This window comes from Dermochelys coriacea, chromosome 4 (genome assembly GCF_009764565.3).
Source record: "Dermochelys coriacea isolate rDerCor1 chromosome 4, rDerCor1.pri.v4, whole genome shotgun sequence".
Taxonomy (NCBI): domain Eukaryota; kingdom Metazoa; phylum Chordata; order Testudines; family Dermochelyidae; genus Dermochelys; species Dermochelys coriacea.
Window position 1 is genome coordinate 15586712 of NC_050071.1, and position 24488 is coordinate 15611199.

Genomic DNA, 24488 nt, shown 5'->3' on the forward strand with positions numbered 1-24488 from the left:
GATGATACATAGGAGGAACAAGAACCTCAGGCTGAGGGGATCTCTCTTCCTTCCATCAGGTCTTCTTCATTTCTGGATCAGGTGGTAATACCATCACTGCCTTCCAGTGCTGGTGACATCAAGACCGTCCAGGACTTCATGCAGTGGCTGGCAGGCTCTCTCCAAATCCTGCTAGAGGAAGACCAAGAGTCGCGTCATTCCTTCATGGATATTTGGAATATCAATCCCCAAGGAAAGGTTGCCTTGCCTATTAATTTCTCTATCTCTTACGTGAATCTATCTCAAACACCTGCCACAATCCCACCCACCTGTAAGAGGGCAGATAAGATATATCCCATCAAGTGGATTAGAACACTTCTTTTCCCATTCCAGTCCTAATTCCTTGTGATGGATGCAGCCAATGTAAGGAGCCATTGAGCTCACTCTAGACCGTCTCCAGTGGACAAGGGATCAAGTGGCTGGACTTGCTGGGCAGGAAGAGCTACTAGTCTTCTCTCTTCAATTTCATATTGTCAATTATCAGGCCTTCATGGCAAAATAAGACTTTGTCACGTACTCAAAATTTACACATTTTACTGGACACCTGCCACAAGACCAGAGAGATCAATTTCAGTCCATTTTGGAAGGCTAATTAGTCACAAAAGCCTCTATGCAGACTACCCTAGATGCCACGGCTCCAGGTCCAGAGCCATTGCTGTGGTCATGAGAAGAGCATCCTGGTTCCAGGCCTCAGATCTTCTGAGAGAGGTGCAAAACGCTATGGAGATCTTCTCCAGTTAGAAGGACCCAATCTCTTCAGTGAAAATCCTCTTCCTGCATACTCAAGGATTCCAGGGCAGTTTTGCAGTCACTGGGAATTTAGCGATTGTTTAGTATATCCCAAACTGCTCAAAGATCCAGTCCATTCCAGTATCATCAGCACACCTTCTCTAAGCTTCAGGAACTCTTCTTGGGAAGATACAAACAGCAAAAATGAGGACCCCCTCCATTCCCGCACACATTTCTACTTAATCTGCTCTCGACTGAGCTGTCAAAACCACCTCTTAGAAAGAGCATCGAGCATCCCATTCTGCTGGATCCTCTCTCGTGCAGTTACTCCCCCGTGTCTCTTTTGGAGACTGTCCCACTACTTACCTTACTTCAGACAAGTGGATACTGGAGGTCATCAGAGTTGGTTATTCCGTGCACTTTCATTCCCCTCCTTCTCACTCCCCCTTACCCGTCCCTCCTCAGGGACCCTTCTCACGAGGAACTCATAAGTAAGAGGTTCAATCCCCCATAGAATCATAGAATATCAGGGTTGGAAGGGACCCCAGAAGGTCATCTAGTCCAACCCCCTGCTCAAAGCAGGACCAAGTCCCAGTTAAATCATCCTAGCCAGGGCTTTGTCAAGCCTGACCTTAAAAACCTCTAAGGAAGGAGATTCTACCACCTCCCTAGGTAACGCATTCCAGTGTTTCACCACCCTCTTAGTGAAAAAGTTTTTCCTAATATCCAATCTAAACCTCCCCCATTGCAACTTGAGACCATTACTCCTCGTTCTGTCATCTGCTACCATTGAGAACAGTCTAGAGCCATCCTCTTTGAAACCCCCTTTCAGGTAGTTGAAAGCAGCTATCAAATCCCCCCTCATTCTTCTCTTCTGCAGACTAAACAATCCCAGCTCCCTCAGCCTCTCCTCATAAGTCATGTGCTCTAGACCCCTAATCATTTTTGTTGCCCTTCGCTGTACTCTTTCCAATTTATCCACATCCTTCTTGTAGTGTGGGGCCCAAAACTGGACACAGTACTCCAGATGAGGCCTCACCAGTGTCGAATAGAGGGGAACGATCACGTCCCTCGATCTGCTCGCTATGCCCCTACTTATACATCCCAAAATGCCATTGGCCTTCTTGGCAACAAGGGCACACTGCTGACTCATATCCAGCTTCTCGTCCACTGTCACCCCTAGGTCCTTTTCCGCAGAACTGCTGCCGAGCCATTCGGTCCCTAGTCTGTAGCGGTGCATTGGATTCTTCCATCCTAAGTGCAGGACCCTGCACTTATCCTTATTGAACCTCATTAGATTTCTTTTGGCCCAATCCTCCAATTTGTCTAGGTCCTTCTGTATCCTATCCCTCCCCTCCAGCGTATCTACCACTCCTCCCAGTTTAGTATCATCCGCAAATTTGCTGAGAGTGCAATCCACACCATCCTCCAGATCATTTATGAAGATATTGAACAAAACGGGCCCCAGGACCGACCCCTGGGGCACTCCACTTGACACCGGCTGCCAACTAGACATGGAGCCATTGATCACTACCCGTTGAGCCCGACAATCTAGCCAGCTTTCTACCCACCTTATAGTGCATTCATCCGGCCCATACTTCCTTAACTTGCTGACAAGAATGCTGTGGGAGACCGTGTCAAAAGCTTTGCTAAAGTCAAGAAACAATACATCCACTGCTTTCCCTTCATCCACAGAACCAGTAATCTCATCATAAAAGGCGATTAGATTAGTCAGGCATGACCTTCCCTTGGTGAATCCATGCTGACTGTTCCTGATCACTTTCCTCTCCTCTAAGTGCTTCAGGATTGATTCTTTGAGGACCTGCTCCATGATTTTTCCAGGGACTGAGGTGAGGCTGACTGGCCTGTAGTTCCCAGGATCATCCTCCTTCCCTTTTTTAAAGATGGGCACTACATTAGCCTTTTTCCAGTCATCCGGGACTTCCCCCGTTCGCCACGAGTTTTCAAAGATAATGGCCAAGGGCTCTGCAATCACAGCCGCCAATTCCTTCAGCACTCTCGGATGCAATTCGTCCGGCCCCATGGACTTGTGCACGTCCAGCTTTTCTAAATAGTCCCTAACCACCTCTATCTCTACAGAGGGCTGGCCATCTCTTCCCCATTTTGTGATGCCCAGCACAGCAGTCTGGGAGCTGACCTTGTTAGTGAAAACAGAGGCAAAAAAAGCATTGAGTACATTAGCTTTTTCCACATCCTCTGTCACTAGCTTGCCTCCCTCATTCAGTAAGGGGCCCACACTTTCCTTGGCTTTCTTCTTGTTGCCAACATACCTGAAGAAACCCTTCTTGTTACTCTTGACATCTCTTGCTAGCTGCAGCTCCAGGTGAGATTTGGCCCTCCTGATATCTTTCCTACATGCCCGAGCAATATTTTTATACTCTTCCCTGGTCATATGTCCAACCTTCCACTTCTTGTAAGCTTCTTTTTTATGTTTAAGATCCGCTAGGATTTCACCATTAAGCCAAGCTGGTCGCCTGCCATATTTACTATTCTTTCGACTCATCGGGATGGTTTGTCCCTGTAACCTCAACAGGGATTCCTTGAAATACAGCCAGCTCTCCTGGACTCCCTTCCCTTTCATGTTAGTCCCCCAGGGGATCCTGGCCATCTGTTCCCTGAGGGAGTCAAAGTCTGCTTTCCTGAAGTCCAGGGTCCGTATCCTGCTGCTTACCTTTCTTCCCTGCGTCAGGATCCTGAACTCAACCAACTCATGGTCACTGCCTCCCAGATTCCCATCCACTTTTGCTTCCCCCACTAATTCTACCCGGTTTGTGAGCAGCAGGTCAAGAAAAGCGCTCCCCCTAGTTGGCTCCCCTAGCACTTGCACCAGGAAATTGTCCCCTACGCTTTCCAAAAACTTCCTGGATTGTCTATGCACCGCTGTATTGCTCTCCCAGCAGATATCAGGAAAATTAAAGTCACCCATGAGAATCAGGGCATGCGATCTAGTAGCTTCCGTGAGTTGCCGGAAGAAAGCCTCATCCACCTCATCCCCCTGGTCCGGTGGTCTATAGCAGACTCCCACCATGACATCACTCTTGTTGCACACACTTCTAAACTTAATCCAGAGACACTCAGGTTTTTCCACAGTTTCGTACCGGAGCTCTGAGCAGTCATACTGCTCCCTTACATACAGTGCTACTCCCCCACCTTTTCTGCCCTGCCTGTCCTTCCTGAACAGTTTATAACCATCCATGACTGTACTCCAGTCATGTGAGTTATCCCACCAAGTCTCTGTTATTCCAATCACGTCATAATTCCTTGACATCACCAGGACCTCCAGTTCTCCCTGCTTGTTTCCAAGGCTTTGTGCATTTGTATATAAGCACTTGAGATAACCTGTTGATCGCCCCTCATTCCCAGTATGAGGCAGGAGCCCTCCCCTCACAGACATTCCTGCCTGTGCTTCCTCCCGGTATCCCGCTTTCCCACTTACCTCAGGGCTTTGGTCTCCTTCCCCCGGTGAACCTAGTTTAAAGCCCTCCTCACTAGGTTAGCCAGCCTGCTGGCAAAGATTTTCTTCCCTCTCTTCGTAAGATGGAGCCCGTCTCTGCCCAGCACTCCTCCTTCATGGAACACCATCCCATGGTCAAAGAATCCAAAGCCTTCTCTCCGACACCACCTGCGTAGCCATTCGTTGACCTCCACGATTCGACGGTCCCTACCCAGGCCTTTTCCTTCCACGGGGAGGATGGACGAGAACACCACTTGTGCCTCCAACTCCTTTATCCTTCTTCCCAGAGCCACGTAGTCCGCAGTGATCCGCTCAAGGTCATTCTTGGCAGTATCATTGGTGCCCACGTGGAGAAGCAGGAAGGGGTAGCGATCCGAGGGCTTGATGAGTCTCGGCAGTCTCTCCATCACATCACGAATCTTAGTGAGCAACAGAGCCAGTTCCACCAGAGTTTATCGGAAGAGGCTTGTATTCCAATCTCTTTCTAGTTCCTGAGAGAGAGAGGGTGAAACTCAGGAATTTGAATTATGTCCTAGCACAGCACTTCAGAATGATGACACTCACTATCATTATTCCATCGCTAGATCCGGGAGGCTGGTTTGTTGTCCTCAGCTTACAGGATGTCTGCTTTCATGTAGCCATCCATCCATCCCACAAGTACTGCTTACACTTTAGAATAGGAACAGATCACTACCAATATTGAGTTGTCCTTTTCAGACTCTCCATGGCTCAAAGGGTGTTGACAAAAATCCGCTCAGCAGTAGCAGCTTCTCAGTCAGCTCGATATTCCGGTATTTGGACGACTGGCTGCTCTAAGGCAGGTCACCTGAGAAGGTCCAGTCATCAGTGGGCAAGGCATTAACCTTATTGTGATCTCTGAGCCATCATAGGAAATCCATACTAATTCTGGCACAAAGAATAGACTTTAGAGGGGCCACTTTAGATTCCACTGTACCAAGAGCCTATCTACCCAAGGAAAGATTTTTCCATCCTATCCAGTTAATCTCAACACTGCAGTTCAGCCCACAAACAAGCCTTGTCTAGAGCTATTGGGTCACATGTACGGCTCTGTATTTGTGATTACCCACGTGAGGCTGCATCTCAGATGACTCCTAACATGAGTAACAGCTCATTCCCCTAGAGTGCAGTCTGGATCTATAGCTCTGCTGAAGGACGTTCCGATAACAGAAATCTGCAGAATTGCAACTTGGTCATCTTTCACTACTTTTGACCAGCATTATGCCATTTTACCTGCTGCTAGTGATGACACCGCCTTTGGTGATGCAGTCATTTGAACTGTCTTGGATTTACCCCCTTAGCACCCACCACCTCATTGTTACTGCTTGGGAATTTGCTACAGTGGAGTGTGCATAGAGACGCATACTTGAAGAGGGAGAGGTTACTTGTCTTACAGTAACTTGAGTTCTTCAAGAGGTTTTTGTCTCGATGGATGCTTCACTTCCTGTCCTTTTTCCCCTCTACTGTGGAGTTTCGAGAAGGAACTGAGTTGTAGTGGGCTTGCGCCTCCTTTTATCTCCGCATTTGAAGCATAAGGCACTGCTCTGTGCAGGCAAGGGCCTGCAGACACTAGTTGGCAGTCTCTGATTGAGAGCGTGTGAGCGCGCACACATACTATGTGGAGGACCCCTAGGGACAAAATATTTTGAACTCAGAGTTACTGTAAGGAAGTTAATCGTGCCTTCTCCAAACATTTAGACAAGGCTTCTAAGTGCATCATGCTTTTTAGTATGATTTCAGACACAGTTTAGATCTTTCCCATAATTCCTAGGTAACTGTCCAGGGATAATTGGGTTTTGCCTGCCTCCTGGTGGCAGGCCACTAAGTCTTCACCTAAAGCCAAAGACTGTAGTTTATTACTGTTTTGGCTACTTTTGCCGGTGATATTCCCAACCCCAAAGAGAATTAGGTTGTCACCATTTTTTCTCTTAGCTTTTTAATTTTTAAATTTGTGTTGAATTTTTTCAGCCTGCATGGGATGTGGGATCATAGTTTTTAAACAGATTGCAAAAGCGGGGGGGGGAGGGGGGGAAGCACGTAGAAGGGGTTTGGAGATGTAAACCTAGAGGCTAGGGCAAAATACTGTATGTTGCCAGTTAATAAGAAATTGAAAAAATGGAAGTATATTTACATATCTATTTAGGTCTGGTCTACACTGTAAAGTTATGTCTGCTTTAACTGAAAAATTTCATGCCCTTTGTGACGTAGTTAAACCAACCTAAGCCCCAGTGTAGAGACACTCGACATAGCTATGGCCTCTCAGAGAGATGGGTTTAAGAACCTCTTCCATCGTGATAGTGTCTGTCTATGGTACAGAACTATAGTGGTGCAGCTGCAGCGCTGTAGGTGTGCCACTGTACTGTTTCTAGTGTAAACGTTCCCTTAGACATTCACATACTACTTACTCTTCTTTGTTCCCTGAAAGTGATCTCCAAAGGAAATGGGCGTATGCCTCTTTTGCTGCTGCGCTATATAAAGGCCTGAAAAGTTTTAAAAACCACTTTCATTAGAAGTTGACATGTTGTATAGCCCTCCTTTCTTCTCTTATTTTTAATGAAAACCATAGAACAGACAGTATTAAGATTCCAAGAAAGGAAAAACTTGATTAAAGAGAAAGTGACTTTATTTTGTTTAAAATTTATTTTTTTCTTGTTAACACTTACTTAACTTCATTAACTCTATAAATAATTGGAGGAGGGGAACCTTTTAGTCAATAGCCCCACCCCTTCAATTGAGGACTAGCAGCTCCCAATCTACAGATATGTTTTCTCAAAAAAACAAAACCCCCCAGCAACAAAACAGGGGAAACAGATTTTGACATTCCCAATATTCCTCCCCTGCTACCCCCCTAAAAAAGCAGAAATAAACATATTGGCTATTTTAAAATATAATACAGAAACAAGTAGATACACTGCCTTGACTATTTCAGGTCATGTTTACATTAGAAGGTGTTTGCAATTTGGCCATGTTTAGAATGAATGGAGAAAAAAACTTAAAGTAAAACACAAGTTGAAGTGAATTACATACAACAATATAAAATAAGGTGGAACAAAACGCTAAACTATCTCATTGGGAAGCTGTCACACTGTGTGTAAGAACAAATATTCAAAGACCTCTGAAATGACAAAATTCTGATATGCTTAATTTTACATCAATAGGCTGTAATGTTTCTTTATCTGCTTCCCCAAATTGACTTCACAGGTCAGCCGTTCCCGATGCAGCGGCCGTTTCCAGTTACCCAAAGCAGAACATCAATAACCCACCGGACATGTCAGGCTGGAACCCATTTGGAGAGGACAATTTCTCCAAGCTAACAGAGGAGGAGCTACTGGACAGGGAATTTGACCTTCTGAGATCAAGTAAGGGACACTTGAAGGCTTATTTCGCTTCACAGTAAATGAGGGCTCTGTAGGTACACTCAACAGTGCCAAAGACTGTCCTTTTGAAGGGCCATGCAGTCTGTTGTACAGAAAATTCTTTCTGAGCATTTGAGGGCAGAACTAGGTCCGCTTTCTCACTTTTCTTTCCATTTGGAAAATGTTGTGTGCGGGGGAAATTCACTGTTTAGCATTAGCAGCTATTGATATAATCTTTAACTCTTAAATATTTCTCACATCTCCTTGATTGTCAAGAATTCTAAGTATCAGTAGTATGGTGTTCAGATAAATGAGACAATTTAGCTGCTTGCATTATTCCATTTGCAGCTCTGTTTTCTTGCACACCAGAACAGAAGGGTCTGTTGGTCTGAAATGCCCTTTGAAAATGCCTGAAAGAAAAATTGGTCTATTACATTATGTTAATGTTTTGTAATGTCCTTTGATGAGTGGCTACATGTAAGGGCTGCTTTATTGTTCTGACATGGCAATAGCTGAATAAACTTTTTTCCTCTTTAAGTCAGATATGTCAATGTTTTTACTTGAAATCACTTTCTTTAGTAAACTTGTTGGTATTCATCCCGATACTATTTTCAAATGTAATTTTGTTAAGGAAGACTAGATCTATTTTTAAAAAGACCTGTAGCATGTAACAAAACATGACATTGACTTCAAAGTTACAGATATAATAATTTGACAGATAGGATCAGATTTCTCACTAGTAAAAATGCAACAAAATAGCTAGTAGGGAATTAATGGAAAAAGAAACTATAATTTTAACAGAGCTGGCTTCTTTCACATTTCTGGTGGCTTAATTTTTCCAAGTGACTTTTTTTTTGTAAGCCTGCTGTGAGAATGTGGTATGCCAACAAGCAAAGTGAACATAAGAATATTAAAGAACATACATGAAATTGTTTTTCTACCATTTAAATTCAAGACATCAGCCTAAAATAAATAGGGCAGAACCGAAAGCTTACCGTAGTGTTGCACAAATGTGGTTTATTTGTACCATTTTTCTAAGAGATGTCAAAATAGCATTGCAAAAATGAATTATTTCCAGTAAAACAAAAAAGTTGTTCTTGTTAATGTTTGGGAAATGAAGATTGTCCTAGTTGAAAATAACCATTCTTTAAAAAATTGAACTTGAAACTATTGTCTTTCCAGTAATTGTGTTTAAAATCTTAAGTGTACTTCCTTCAAAAGGAGCCTTGGAATATTTGGAAATCAAAATACTACTCAACAGGAGAATGTTTGTTTAAAAGTGAAAGGTCAGCATAGCACTGCCCATTCCCATAATTCCTTACCACTTTGCTGACCATAATTATGCTAAATGTGTGTCCCGGAGCATGTCCTGTGTCTGGCTTCACTGATTATTCTTAAGCCATATTTCCAATAGATGTAAGGAAAACAAAATATACTGACCAGAAAAATATTTTAAGTGGCTTCATGACTAATGTACTAGCTGCCATCTAGCAAATGTACTTAGTGAGAATGGCTAGCTATACTGAGCATACCCAAAGTTCTGTTCAGTTTGGTGAAAGATGTAGAAAAATTGACAATTTAAACAGATTCTAAGGAGGGAAAATTAGATTGTCAGAGATTTAAGATTTTAATTTTTTTCTTCATACAGTGTGACCAATTCTAAAATTCCAGCAAAACAGAAATCCTAAAGTAATGCTATTTTCATACAAAGCCACTTTCTTTTAAGGTTCTAGGTTCTAACCTTTCTTTGAAGGTTGATTTCTTCCTGTGAATGCTAGTGAACTTTGCATAAGGTTATCTCATCAGGAAATTCTAACACCATTGTCTAAGAGGCCCTGAAGTTATGTAATGCCTTTATACACACCTGATAGAGAGCTTAAGATGCTTTGTAGTGAGATGACTGGTGGTGATTCTCAGTGCAAGATTAAGGAGAATACAAAGAAAAATAGTTGACTAAGATTTTTATACAGTCTGTAGACTAGAGCTACGTCTACACTAGCACTTTTGTCGTTATAACTTATGTCACTCCAGGGTGTGAAAAAACCACACCCCAGAGTGACATAAGTGCACTGACAGAAAAAAACACACCCCAGAGTGAGATAAGTACACTGACATAAGTACACAGACGTGCTCCCGTCGACACAGCGACCGCCGCTCGTTGGAAGTAGTTTAATTTTGTTGATGGGAGAGCTCTCTCCTGTCAGCATAGAGCAGCTGCACTAGCGATCTTACAGCGGCACAGCTGCATCAGTACAACTGTGCCACTATAAGCTCACTAGTTTAGTCATGGCCAACCGTTGCTTTATTCCAACATCACAGTGACCAAGATGGGACTGTAAAGTGATGGCATAAAAAGGAAGAATTATTGGAACAATGACAAGAATTAGAACAACTTTTACCTGCTTGGTGGCTCCTGTTAATATTGCGTTCATTATATATAATGCCTGCCATTGAATTTGTTTAGTAGCCTTAATATGATGTTTCTTGGAATGCAGTCCTTGTAAAAACGGGAGTGCTTGAAACCACACAATTTTCTCTCCTCTTTTGCTCTTTACTGTTAAGTCGGGGGAATATGTAGTAAAAGTTAGAGCATAGTAAACATTAGACTTCATGTTACCTGAATGCCGACATTTGAGTTATTCCTTATTTCCTCAAGTATACTGAGCTTATACAAGAGAATTATATGAAGAAAATAAACTAATAATGTCTTGTACTCTACAATCCCTTGTATCTTCTCTGCTGATTCTCCTTTAACAGTTATTGGTTACTTACATTGTTCAGTGTTTGTATTATACCTTGATAGTATAACTGGCTAAACAAACAATGGGTGCTGGTGCTGGTGTATCTTGCTTTTTCCCTACCCTAGTCTGTAAAGTGACTTTACTATTGTACAAGAGGCTCATGATGATAAGCCACTAGCACTTCACATTGTAAAATTAAGTACCTGAGCACTGTTCCATTTATTCAGTATTTAGTACTTAGCTTGTACGTAGCACTGTATATTTAAAAAAAAAATCAATCTTTTCAAACATCAACTAATATCACATTACATGTCTGAACTAGGGAATAACTCCATTTATGGATAGGGTTAAGTGATTTGCCCTAGGTCCTTCAGTGAGTTGTTAGAGCCAAGACTAGAAACTTAGGTTTCCTGACTCTCTTTAAATAACCACAAGACCGCGCTGCCTAGGAAAATGTTGAGACAACTTGCTGTGGTTTGACAAATAATACACTAGGTGGCAGGCTGGTTTAGTATACTGCAAGAGGTGCAATAGTTTTTCTTTCTCACCTTTGGCTTGAGTCCAGTTTAAAAGCCTCAGTGGCAAGTCCTACTACACATCACAGATTTCCAGTCTTCACTCCAACAATGAGTATTTCCTTAATGAAATTCTCATTGCAATTATTGACGTCCTGTCACAAAAGAGATCCCTTATATTAAGGCAATAGTAGACAAAGTAGATAAAATACTCCCATTACATTTTAGCCTATGGATTTTGATGTTGAGACGGTTAGCAGTCTAGTTCTAAATGTAAGTTCTATAATACTGTAGTAATCTTCTAAAATCAGAGCACAAATGTTTACCACTATACAGTTAAAATGGCAAAAGTGGTAAATGTACAGGCATATACCTCTATAGAGATAATTTACATAATTCTGGTTTTAGTTATTTCATTGTACATTAACGAGATTATACTTGCTAAAATGTTTTTGACATTGTGCAGATGTGTTTAAATATATATCACTGCTCTTTTCATAAAATCACCAGATTCCTTTCAACAGGAGAGGACATCAGTTTTTACAAGAGAAAGCCACTGTTTATCACAGAATGTGCAAATTTTCTAGTTTTATTTTTGCTTTTTCGATCTGAGGGAATAAGGACGGAAGAATGAAAACCCAGAGAAGAAAATGTCATTGCTGTACTATTTAGCCCGATAATTGACACATGTTGTAAGCTATTATATAGTCTTTTGAAATAAACTTTTCCATTTGCTTTCAGTTTCACTGGGCTGACATATCACAAAATGTTGATCCTTGTTTTTATTTTCTATAAGCCTAATTTGTTGTCATGCTACAATTTACATATACATTAAAAATATTTAAAGTTTTGTTCACCATTCATTAAACAAGTTTCTAGGTTCTCCCTTTTGTGTCTCAAAAGTCAACGTTTTTAGGGTATACGGTTTATCTGCAGCTATCAGCATCTTCATCTTAATGTGGGCACATTCTGCTATACAATCTCTCATATAAACTGGTTAAATTATTATCTGCGTGCATAGTAGAGTATGCACAGAGAACTAAAGTTCTTGATGCTGTGATGGCTAAGCTTTTTGTTCTCCATGTTCACTGCAGAAGAAATGAATAAACTGGATATTTTATATCATATATAAAACAATATTATGCTGTGGAAAAGAACTTACTTTCACAGAGGCAAAGTCACTTGACAATTAACCAGTAGATGAAGCTGAGTGAGAACTCTTTTGTGTAAAAACATTTTTTTCAAAATTAGCTATTCCGTTAGCTATTGGCTTTTTTTCTGCATGGTTTCCTTTTCCATGGTCATGGTTTTAAAGATGACAATGAAGCTGCAAAGGCCAAACATGAGTGATTGTATTGGATTTCTGAAAATTATAGAATTGCATTACGACTAAATGGTTTCTTTACTGACTAAACTCTCAGCTGCAGTACTACGCTTTGGAGCCAAAGTAAAACACTCACTGGAATATGGTAACAATAGTTGAACAGTCATCTCTGCTCACTATGATTTTCTGTTATCTTGGCTCCTGAAGATGAAGATTTTGTTCCTAGTGTAAATAAATAAAACATACTTTCCCAAATTGGAAAAATTTACTATTGCTGAGTTACTGCTTTTTAAGCTCCAGTACTCTTAAACTGGAACCTATGGTTTTGGAACTGAAAACTGTCCATTCTCCTAAATAGAATTCCTCTTCAGATCCATTCTGAATCATATTATTTTTGAGATCCAAAATCAATTCAAACAAGTGTGCATATGGGGCCTATGGTTGCAAGCATTCTAGAGAAATGTATAGAAGACCCATGGGCATGGGATGCTCAACATGGTTTAACTCCAGCTGTGTTGAGGAACCATCCAGTCCATGTCTTAAGCAAATTAACCATTTTTTGAAAATGGTTTTTTTGTATAGTCATTTTTCCAATTTTATTCTGTTTTATGCTTTCTTGTTGACTCAAAGTTAAAAACTAGAGAGAGCTGGTTATTAAAGAGGTATGCATCTTATGACAGGATGCAAGTCTTGTTTGGATTGTGGCACTTGTGTGGAATCTATTGCATTGTCAATTGGCATTAAAGAAACTGATAATTTTCCTCTAAAGCCTAATCATCTATGCTGAAGGACAAATAAGTCTTCGTATCAGTGTGCTAACAGTCTTAATTGCCTTAATCATTGACACTCAAGGAAAGCTCATGCAAGCTTTTTATCCCTCAGTTCCAGGCTATCACATGAAAGTAACTTTGCTTGCTCCATTTGTTAAGGGTCCTTTTGAGCATCAAGAAACCATGGAGTCAGCCTGCTTCTGCCTTGGCCTTAATCAGGAAACTGGACAAACTCTTAAATCACAGCAAGATTTAGTCATCTTCCTCACCCTTCCTTCCTTGGGCTCCTTGTTGTTACCAGTAAATTTACAAATCAAAGGGAAGCATGTCACTGTGACATTAACACCAAAGGTTAGATCAATTGAGAAGGAAGGCTAACTCATTTTTGCTAGGTTTCAGAGTAGCAGCCGTGTTAGTCTGTATTCGCAAAAAGAAAAGGAGTACTTGTGGCACCTTAGAGACTAACAAATTTATTTGAGCATAAGTTTTCGTGAGCTACAGCTCACTTCATCGGATGCATTTTTGCTACTAGCAGTAGTATAACTGTAATGGTACACAGACTGAAAACCAGCTTCAGCAGAAACAATTCAATAGCATCAGTCTCAGGGTGTGGAATGCAAGGAGTGCCAAGTCAGTGAAATCTTTCCTGGATCCCATTTGCTTCATCTTCTGAATCAGCTGATGTTCCCAGAGAGCTAAGAATCCGAACTCTTTATTCGGAATCTAGCTGTCTGAAAACCTTCTACCCATCAATCTGCTTCCTTCCCATCCATATTCTGAGGTCTTTTCTGTGAAAAATAGAGGGGAAAAATAGCTGGTCTCCATTTCGCCTATAGCAGGAGACTAGGGATGATGGTACTTAAAGCCTCCCACATGCACATTTTACATAAACTTGTATTATGGTAGTGGCCACAATGCAGTAGGCTCTGTCTAGATATGCAGTAAGAGGCAGTCCTTCGTTCTGATGACCTCACAACCTAAAACAAGCAGCAAACAAAGGGTGGAGGAAAATAATACTTTTTTTTTTTCTCTATCAGCTATCTCCAACTGGTCCTCAGACTCTCCGTGAATAGTCAGTTCATTTAATTGGCACTTGGAAGTAAGAAAGGTCAATACAGACCAGATCAGAGAAGATGTTACCTGTATAAGGGTCATGTAGGAACAAATGTGAAGATGGTTGTGGGAGAAATGGAAAAAATTGGAGGTCGTCTGCTCATCATCTGGCAGGGAGGCAAAGTGTAAGAGTTAAACAGTTAATGTTAGGCCGTATAAGTAGAGTATATGCAGAAGAACAACTAATCAAATTCCTCAGACTGGCCCTATGCATAGGGGTGTGATGGTGGGAGGAAACAATGCTTTTTAAAGCCTACCCATACACCTGTCCTATACTATGCTTTAATTTGACAGTGCTTATTACTGTGGCCTCTGCAGAAAGCCATTTTTGAAACTTAAACTGACCAGGAGCTACTTGAAGTCTTTCATGACTCAGACATTCAGGATTTGCTGTAACAGAGCAGAAATTGACAGGCTTTTAATACAACAATCTGATAGATGAACACACACACACACACTGGCACCTGGTGCACAGATGAGCTGGTGCAACTGAGAGCAAGTTGAGTGCCCATATGACTCAAGAACCTGCTCAGGTCTGACTACAGTGATGTTGCCACCATCACCTTCCCCTACACAGAGATCCATATGAAGTCTTGAGACTTGGGTACTGCTATAAGTGACACACCTGTAATCAACATAGTTGAACCACTACGTTCTGCAACTCTTGTGTGGGTATTTGTCAGAAGGGCTTATGACCCATTTTAGAAGAGCTGTGGCCACCTTTTTATCTTGCCTCCATCAGATTTACAGTGCTTTCAGTTTGTATCTGTATCTGGCTCAGTAATCTCTCAAAATGCTGGAGCTAGACAATATGCTCACTCTGTCAAATCATTTATCCAATATCTGTCCAATTAAACGCTCATTAGTCATCCACCTGGGAATTGCAACTACTTGTTAATCTACGATGGAATACCACAAGGGTAATTATATTAACTCTGATTACTGGTAATTTTTCTTTCTTTAGCTGAATGTATAGTTTCTGCAGATCCTTGCTCACCTGCCATCCATCCCTTTTTCCTTTTGAATAAAAAATTGGAGTTTAGCCAGATGGAGAGGCGCCGTGGGCAATTGAAGATGTGGGTTTTTTATACCCACAGAATGCTCAACTATGACTATCCGTTTGTGTACTGTTGGGTAACTGCTTTGAAATGGTTCCAGGACTCTCGAGCAATAGTGCACCAAGGTAGATCTGCTGCAGAATTCCAGTTATTTGGGTTACCTTCTTGTCTTATCACTGATGACCCTTGGAACAGTAGGCTACAATAAATGAGGAGACTACATTCCCAATTTTGTGTTGCATTATTCTTTTAATGTTGAATACTGTATGTATCTGGTTCTAAAACGCATTGTATGGACCAGAACACTAGAGAATAAAGAGTATACAAAACATAACTATACTTGTTTGGATTTGGTGAAACTCAAAAACTGGTATTGCAATCATTAGTACAATCCCATAATTTAAAAGGGATGCTGGTGGGATTACAAATTTATATCCTTCATTGTGGTTCTAGCAGAAAATCTTTACCTTTAGGGAAGTTGGTGAATTTTTTTAAACTGATTTTAGACATAAAAAATTAAAATGTAACCCAAGGTGTCTGACTTAGGTCCTTGGCTACCATGGTGTTTGTGATATTAGAACCTAAACGGAACAGAATGAAAATTAGTTTCTCTTACAAGTGCTGCTTGACTATATTGGTTTTTGGTTTAAATACTTTTTCATCACCTGCCACAATTTACTTCAGGGTGGGAGCAGAGAAGTAAAGCAAGAATGAACTCTTGCAGATGAAGGCCTTCAAAAATGGGATAGCTGTCAGGGTACAAGGAGAGGATGTTATCCTTCCGAAACAAACACAAATCTATTAAACGTATCATTAATTTGGCAAAAGAACTGCCATTTTTATTTTATTTTATTTTTTGTTCTGTTTCATTTATTTTTACAGACAGGCTCGTGGAGAGGAGAGCATCCTCAGATAAGAATGTGGAACCACATTCTGCTCCACAGAACCATCCTTCTGAAGATCCCTTTGGTTCTGTACCTTTCATTTCTCACCCAGGCAAGTTACATATGTAACATCACTACCTCTTATTTAAATATCTCTCTCTCAAAGGAAGCTTGTTCACTTATATGACCAAACCAGTGCAAATTGGAATCATCAGCTTTGTGGTTGAAGATTGAATAGAGGACAATTTTTCAAATGTTATCGTGAATGTCTTGAACTTTAAATCTAACCTAGCACCCAAATGCATTGATACATTAACATTTAAAAAATTGCATATGCATGATATATTGAATTTAATACAACCTGTGTCAGTTAAAAAAAAAAACAAAAAAAAAAACTCCTGTTAAGGAAATTAATCATTTAGGTCACACACAAATATTGCTACTTTCCTCTATTGTTTTCAGCCACCAGCCTTTCTGTCTTTTATTTTTGTTGTTGGCTCCTCTATTTTATTAGAACCTCCAGGTGCAACAGCAGAGGGATAAAGAGCTTAGCTTTATGTCTGGTTACAGTCGCACTTATGACACTGAGACTCTGTATAACTTCCTTTTATAGAGACAATTTTTCTGACTGTACTGTGAACTCTGGGATCTAAAAACCAAGTTGTGCTCTATCGCTTACTAACTTGCCAGTTACTAAAAATTCGGCAACAAGAACTTCATTGACAATTTTAATGCATGAGGTAGAATAGAATCTAGGGCACTCCTCTGTAACATTACAAAAAGTTTTTGTTACTTTGTAGTACTGTGGAGCCAGCAATGAGTAAAATAAGGTGTAACTTAAAGATGCTCAAAGTTGTGGGTATGTTGAGTTAAAAATGCCCTCTTCATGTGATTTTTCTGACTGTCCATATTCATAGATTCATAGATACTAAGGTCAGAAGGGACCATTCTGATCATCTAGTCTGACCTGCACAGCGCAGGCCACAGAATCTCACCCACCCACTCCTATGAAAAACCTCACCCATGTCTGAGCTATTAAAGTCCTCAAATCATGGTTTAAAGACTTCAAGGAGCAGAGAAGCCTCCCTCAAGTCAACCATGCCCCATGCTACAGAGGAAGGCGAAAAACCTCCAGGGCCTCTCCAATCTGCCCTGGAGGAAAATTCCTTCCCGACCCCAAATATGGCAATCAGCTAAACCCTGAGCATATGGGCAAGGTTCACCAGCCACAAAAATGGTTCACAGAAATGGTTCCTCTAATATGCTCTGATTTCACTTTGTCTTCAGTCTTGTGTACTTTTTTTTTTGCAGCCACATTCCCTTTTTTCTTTCACTATGCATTTCTGTGAATCTCCTTATGTGATCTAACACTTAGGCCCTTTCTGACCATGTATAACCAGGTGTGAACAGAATAATATCTGGCATTCTGTTCTCTATTGTGATACTCATTAAGAGCTAGGTTGTTAGTTCTGTTCTCTCTATCAACTTTTTCCTTGTCAGGCTGCCTTAAACTGGTTCTGATCACATTACTACATTCTCTGAGTTTTCTTCTGTTTACATCTGTTCAGCAAGCACTAAATTACCACCTTCAATCACCCTGTTTTAGCATTTAGTGTTTTAGCATTTCTCAGGTCTCTTAAGCCTGTCCTAAGTACTGTATGTTTTCCATAGAACTAGACTCTGCAGGATTTGCATTATGCAGTATCTGCAAAGACTCTTCTTTGCCTTATAGGCAAGGCTGAATTAATGTGAAATAAGGAAAGAAATGGTCCCTTTGAGTGATGGCCATCCAACTCAGTTTCACTGTTTTACTTTCCTGATCTTGATACACACTCAGCAAGCCAAGGTATCCTGCACTGAGATACTTTTAGGTCTGGAAATTTTTTATAGTCCCTTAACTTCTGACACAACTTTTTGATGCTTTTACTCTGCTACTGCTTCTCAGCCTGCTGTGCCTATAACCTTAAGATAATTACACTGAATTTACTAAATCATATAATGAAAACCCCCCACTTTTTTTCCATTTACATATTTAGGATATTCTTGAGTCCAGGAAATGGAAGAGCTGGGGAGATCTAGAGAGAGAAACTATATACCCTCACTATTGACTCTTTTGCCATTTGTAAAACTTACCAAAAAAATATTTACAATCCTGAATCAGCTGAGGCTGAAAAGTAAGAGGAGACTTATAAAAGATCTTCTCTAGCTGTTGATTGTAAAAATTCTTACACTACAGCAGTCTGGGAGGCATGGCCTATGTTGAGGTCTTTTACTGAAAAAACTGCAACACATGTCAATGTTCTTCTTTAAGTGATGGTCCCTATTGTATTCCACTGTGGATTACGCACTCACACAATGTGTCTGAAGCTGGAGAATTTGAAAGTAGTGTCCACTGATCCGCACGTGCTTCCTGGCTCACCGTGTGCCTCTGACTGAAGGGATAAAGTGCAGGGCAGACTGACCGCCTCTCCAGTTCCTTCTCACCGCTGCTTGGTGCGGGTCGGAACCTCTCTGTGTCCATAACTTCAGCTTTATCCCTTAAAATAAAATTTAGCTTTGTAAATAGTTTTAGTGGTGTTATGTTATTCTGGGGGGACCCTCCCCACTAAACCTCTTGTGGGTACTATAAACACAGCTTTCAAAAATGGCTTTATTAAATTAATTTCTTCAACAAGGACCACTTGTTCAGATATTGGACATGATACAGCAATATCAGTGCTATTTAGCAAATACAGAAGCCTGAAAATAAGTCCTTTCTTTACAAGGTGACAGTTATTTTTTCCCTAAATTCTTGATAGCTTATCTACACCACAGTCTGTCAAATCTCAAAGCAGTATATAATGTCTTGTGGTGGCTGGCACAATTTGGTACAACTTATGAAAGAGTTCTGATTTCTACAAACGAATTGGTCCTTTGTAGGTTAACTCCTGGTAGAGTTTTAGTTAAAAAAGAACATTCCCATTAATAAATTTCTGCTATTTGGAATGGTACTCGATGATGTTATAGATCGATAGTTAACGGCCTTGTACTCTACTCCTTGCATAAGACATTTTGGTCTCAGTCTTTTAAGAATAACTAAACTGGATCCATACAATTCCCAAGAACTTGAAGACTTTTAAAATATATATAATATATATTTTCAGGCTCCCAAGGGCTGGAATTATTCTCTGAATCAAGTTGTATTTTGTAGGTTTTGGTAAAATTTTAAAAAGTAGAGTTTTCATTTCTTTACTACTGCAAAGCATCTCTAATGAAACTAATTTATATTTTTACCAGAAATATCATCTAGCTTTCCCGGAAAATTTAATTTTGAACAGGTAAACTATAGTGGAAGTGTCCCAGTCATCAGACTGTGGTAATCCAAGAATAAAGGATGATGCATGATTTTAAATCTATTGGCATGATTTTAGACCATGGCAACTCATGTGATAAGTTTCTCCCCATCATATTTTTACTATAACACACAGATTACTATAGATTTTGATTTGTAAATGTGAGACGCAATTCACTTAAATTTAGGCAGAAGAAATATGGAATATAGTTGAATCAATGAGGCAAATTTGCATAAAACATCTGATTCCCTATATAAATATCAAATAAAACTGCACAGTTCTCCAGCTGCATGCAAAACATACTTATTTTGATATTTTTGAGTTGCCTGGAAGATGATGCATCTCATTCATGCCAGTATCTCTGGCTAAATGATCATCTACTAAGCAGTGGTTCACTTCACAGTAAGAATATCAGTGAGTTCATGGAATAATTCACTTCGGGGGGGACGACTTTTTTTTTTTTTTTAAAACCTCGCACTTAATATTGTGGACTTTGACCGAAAAAATAGCATAGCTTATATTGCAGTAGTCTGTCTTTATTAAATTATGGCTGTCAGTTTCCTACTACAGTGGGAATTCATGATCTGTGACAAGTTGATGGTCCAGGACAACACTGATTGCTTTGCTCTTGAAATGACTCATGTATACTCCTGTCACTTATTTTGTGGTGTGGTCATTTTCAGTTCTTTCCTTTTTGGGGATGAACAGAGATCCTTTGGAGACTGCATAACTAGGCATCCTTTAATAGTAAATAATGAAGTAGGTTTTCTACTCCTAAAATTAAAATAGATCAGTACATTAGGATCATGCATTATGTAAGTCCACTCATGTTTCATGATACAAGAGGGGTCCCACTAAAAACCATCAAAGACGTCATAACAAGTGTAAAGTTATTCACAGATGTGTTTTGAAGGGGAAAAAACACATTCTAAGAAATGTTTTAATTTCCAGTTCTTGTCTTGAAAACAAGAGCAGCAAGCAGCATAAATCTATTACAATATTCAGCAGCTGCTGCTCTGCCTGTCGTCAAAGAAATAGTGCAGATTTAGTTGAAATGTCCCAGTAATCCTGGGGCCTGACATGTGGCAAATTGCTGTGAAATGATGGCGGCAGTATGTTACCAATTCAAAGAAAGCGCAAGGCCCTTATGCCCCACTCTTTCACCCCTCTCCCCCAACCCCTAAAATGATGAACCAGCAGAAGGAATGTAATTATTGCAGTTGTTACAAGCCATTCATCCTCTTATAATCGGATATCTAGAAAAAGAACATCAGAACAGAAAATTTCCTTGAAGATTATTAGGATCTTCTTTTATGATTAAAGATGTTCGACCTGCCTTGCATTTGAGTGAAGAACAATTGTCTCCTATAAGATGCAAACCTGATTAGAAGTGTAGCAATCTGAGCAGTACATTGCAAACAGATGTTACCGCATATTTCTTTATCTTTTATAAATATATATTTGAAAATTTCATTGCAGCAGTTTACAGTTTGAGAAGATTATTTAAAAAAATGAAATCTTCTGCTATGTTTATTTTAAAGTGCATTCTGACAACATTAAAATGTCATTAAATTAACAAAACTCTTTTTTTCCCCTTTGGGCATTTATTCTGATACATTTACAATTTTTGGTAAATGAAGTATAGTTTGACAACTTCTACTTTTGGGGTTGAAAATAGTTTTACTGTTATTGATGGAGGAAAATTTCTATAATGTTTAAACTTATGTGAATTATCAACAATACTGGGCTTTGTATTTGGATATTTATTTTTACTTGTTTAAGGTTGAATGTAGTGCTCATTAATTTAACCAACTGTGACGCTGACCAAAATCACAAGGAACGTTGTTGTTGATTTCAAGTGGGAGTATGCTCATTCCCTAAAAGCATGTTTGAGCTGTGCATAATCATAATGTGTGCAGGTACGTAGTGGAAGCTTCTTCAAGCAATGATGAATCCAGCGAAGTCTAGCCCTGTAGTATACGCCTAGTATATTCTGGCCTTGTGCTTTTTTTCAGCAAAGACTGTTAATCATACTTTTTTTTTGTGCTGTGACTTTGTACTGTAAACAAATAAGTAGGGTAAGATCCACGCTCTTTTCTAAAATACAAGGACATATGACCAATGATGTCCCAACTATATAATATATATTAGCCATGCACTCGTCACAGAACAGAGAAGAGGGAGAAACATCTGCCATCAGGAACATATGACATTCACCGCTTTCCTGTTTTGAGGCCCCTTTGAATTCTAGTCATAGAGGCGTTACCAATAGCAAGTTTTTATTACAACTTTTGCTCCCCCCTTACTGAAGATTTTAATTAGCTTATCCATTATGCCTAGCCCATTTTTTAAAATGTTTTTGTATTTATTCAGGGGTTTTTTGGTTTCATTACAAAAATCTAGTAATTCATTTCTTCTCTCCACATCAGGAAATCAGCAATGTCTCTGCATATTGTTGGGGATATGGGTGGAGGGTGAGGAGAAACGGAGGAGAGAACCCTGGGGGAATTTTGGGTGAGGAGGCAAGGAGAGAACCCAAGGAATTTTGGATCTTCCTGTTCAGAAGTAATGTATGTTGATTGAAAGACTGCCTTTGGCAATTAATTTTTATTGGTCCTCTGGGTCCAAATAATATGTTTCAAAGTGATCAAGAATGTATTCAGTATGTAAGGGAATTCCTTGAGGTGATTTCAAAATCAATGGTTGCTTAAAAAGGATTTTCTCTTGATCTCAAAATCAATGGTTGCTTAAAAAGGATTTTCTCTTGATCTCAAAATCAATGGTTGCTTAAAAAGGATTTTCTCTTGGACATGTTTCCTTGTGTATTTTTGGTGTATATAAAAAGTAAAGAAAACTCTTATTTCTGCAGAAACTACTGTAACCTTCTGATGGGCTTTCTCTTCCGTTTACCCCCAAAAGGGCCTGATTCTCCCCTTTCTTAAACTGGTTTAAATCTGGAGTAATTCCACTGAAGTCAATGGAGACACCATTGTAAAACCAGTGTAAGTGAGAGGAAAACCAGGCTTACTATCTCTATAACTATATTATCTCAGCATATGATTTAGAAGTTGCAGAAGTTTAATACATCCATAATATATCGTATTTTCCTCAGTAAAGCTGAGGAAAATCATACGAAGCAAAATGTGAATCTCTTCATGAAATTGGGGGAGGGGGGAAGAGGGTTCCTGGGTTTACTTTTGTATGATTCTAATAAGTATTTGACAGTTTCAGTGAGGAGTATGTCAGGAAATTAATCTCAAGTTTTGAATAAAACACTGTGCTTCTTCCTCTAGGAAATAGTTTTTCACAGTTTTACCTGCAGATAACAAAAAAGAAATCGAGATCTGCTTTTAATAGAAGTGGAATGACTTTTGGCCTCTTATTGCTGAGTCATAAAATAAATATTCCAAATTAACCCCCATAAACTGGAATTGGTTGTATGCACTTACAAGTACCCTGGGGAGGGTAGAGGGAAGCACCTTATTTCTAGATCTAAACAAAAATCACCTGTGTATACAAACAAGGAAAACATACTTCTGTGGCTTGTAAACAAAGTATGAGAAGTAAGCAGTTTAGGGCAGAAGTGTTACTTAAATGAAAGTCTGAAGTTATTCTAAGTCTAATAGTAACCAGAGGTAATTTTTTAATTGCTAATAGTCACATCTAGATAAGGAGCAAGGACAACCCAATCCTAAAGCTATGAAATAATTAACTGTCCTGGGGGAAAATTTTTGTAAATATGATTATTCTAAAATTCCATGTGGAGTGGGTAGTATTGAGGATGGTTTTGATAGGGATGAGAATTAACAGAACGTATCTCTCACCCACACGTCTTTGCAAGCTATGTCTTGTATGCTTCAGATTTACATCCAAGACACCCAAACTTGATCTCACTGTTAGTTATTGTCAATAAATGGTAACAGAATGCTGACACAGAGCTGTGGTTAGAAAAGAGCTTGCAAGTTTAAAGAAACAAATCCCCACATAGTTTCTTGTTCTCTATTCTTGGGTTGTCTCCTATATTTTAGGGGTTTTTTGGTCACCGATTTTAAACTGCAGCGATTCACATTAGACCATGGCAGAGAGAGAACTAAGAATGAGTCGGCATGGCTGCTGCTTTATTAAAATCTTTTTAAATGAGAGGTGGAAAGGGGAACAAGGGTCTTTCAAGTGCACTTCTGCGTGAAAGCTCTTTGGGTTATAGTACAAGCTCAGGCGACAGAACTTTGATTCTAATCCCCACACTTACATGGTTGTGGTTTCAGGGTTTAAGTGGGCACTCCTGTATAGTATGTAGGGTAGGAACCATCAAACTAGAAAATGACTTGGCAGACATCATAGAATCATAGAATATCAGGGTTGGAAGGGACCCCAGAAGGTCATCTAGTCCAACCCCCTGCTCAAAGCAGGACCAAGTCCCAGTTAAATCATCCCAGCCAGGGCTTTGTCAAGCCTGACCTTAAAAACCTCTAAGGAAGGAGATTCTACCACCTCCCTAGGTAACGCATTCCAGTGTTTCACCACCCTCTTAGTGAAAAAGTTTTTCCTAATATCCAATCTAAACCTCCCCCATTGCAACTTGAGACCATTACTCCTCGTTCTGTCATCTGCTACCATTGAGAACAGTCTAGAGCCATCCTCTTTGAAACCCCCTTTCAGGTAGTTGAAAGCAGCTATCAAATCCCCCCTCATTCTTCTCTTCTGCAGACTAAACAATCCCAGCTCCCTCAGCCTCTCCTCATAAGTCATGTGCTCTAGACCCCTAATCATTTTCGTTGCCCTTCGTTGTACTCTTTCCAATTTATCCACATCCTTCCTGTAGTGTGGGGCCCAAAACTGGACACAGTACTCCAGATGAGGCCTCACCAGTGTCGAATAGAGGGGAACGATCACGTCCCTCGATCTGCTCGCTATGCCCCTACTTATACATCCCAAAATGCCATTGGCCTTCTTGGCAACAAGGGCACACTGCTGACTCATATCCAGCTTCTCGTCCACTGTCACCCCTAGGTCCTTTTCCGCAGAACTGCTGCCGAGCCATTCGGTCCCTAGTCTGTAGCGGTGCATTGGATTCTTCCATCCTAAGTGCAGGACCCTGCACTTATCCTTATTGAACCTCATTAGATTTCTTTTG

The 24488-nt window shown here is 40.1% G+C and overlaps 1 protein-coding gene across 2 annotated transcripts in view; it reads left to right on the plus strand.

The window, feature by feature from the left end:
* The window catches only part of BMP2K (BMP2 inducible kinase), a 109041-nt gene that overhangs the window by 69461 nt on the left and 15092 nt on the right, over positions 1-24488 (plus strand). Inside the window, exons 14-15 of one of the 2 annotated variants that reach the window (XM_038398463.2) lie at positions 7463-7620; positions 16021-16134. In XM_038398463.2, coding sequence (XP_038254391.1) covers positions 7463-7620; positions 16021-16134 — 272 coding nt within the window. The remainder of the gene's footprint in view (positions 1-7462; positions 7621-16020; positions 16135-24488) is intronic. The other variant, XM_043513637.1, reaches the window with a different exon arrangement.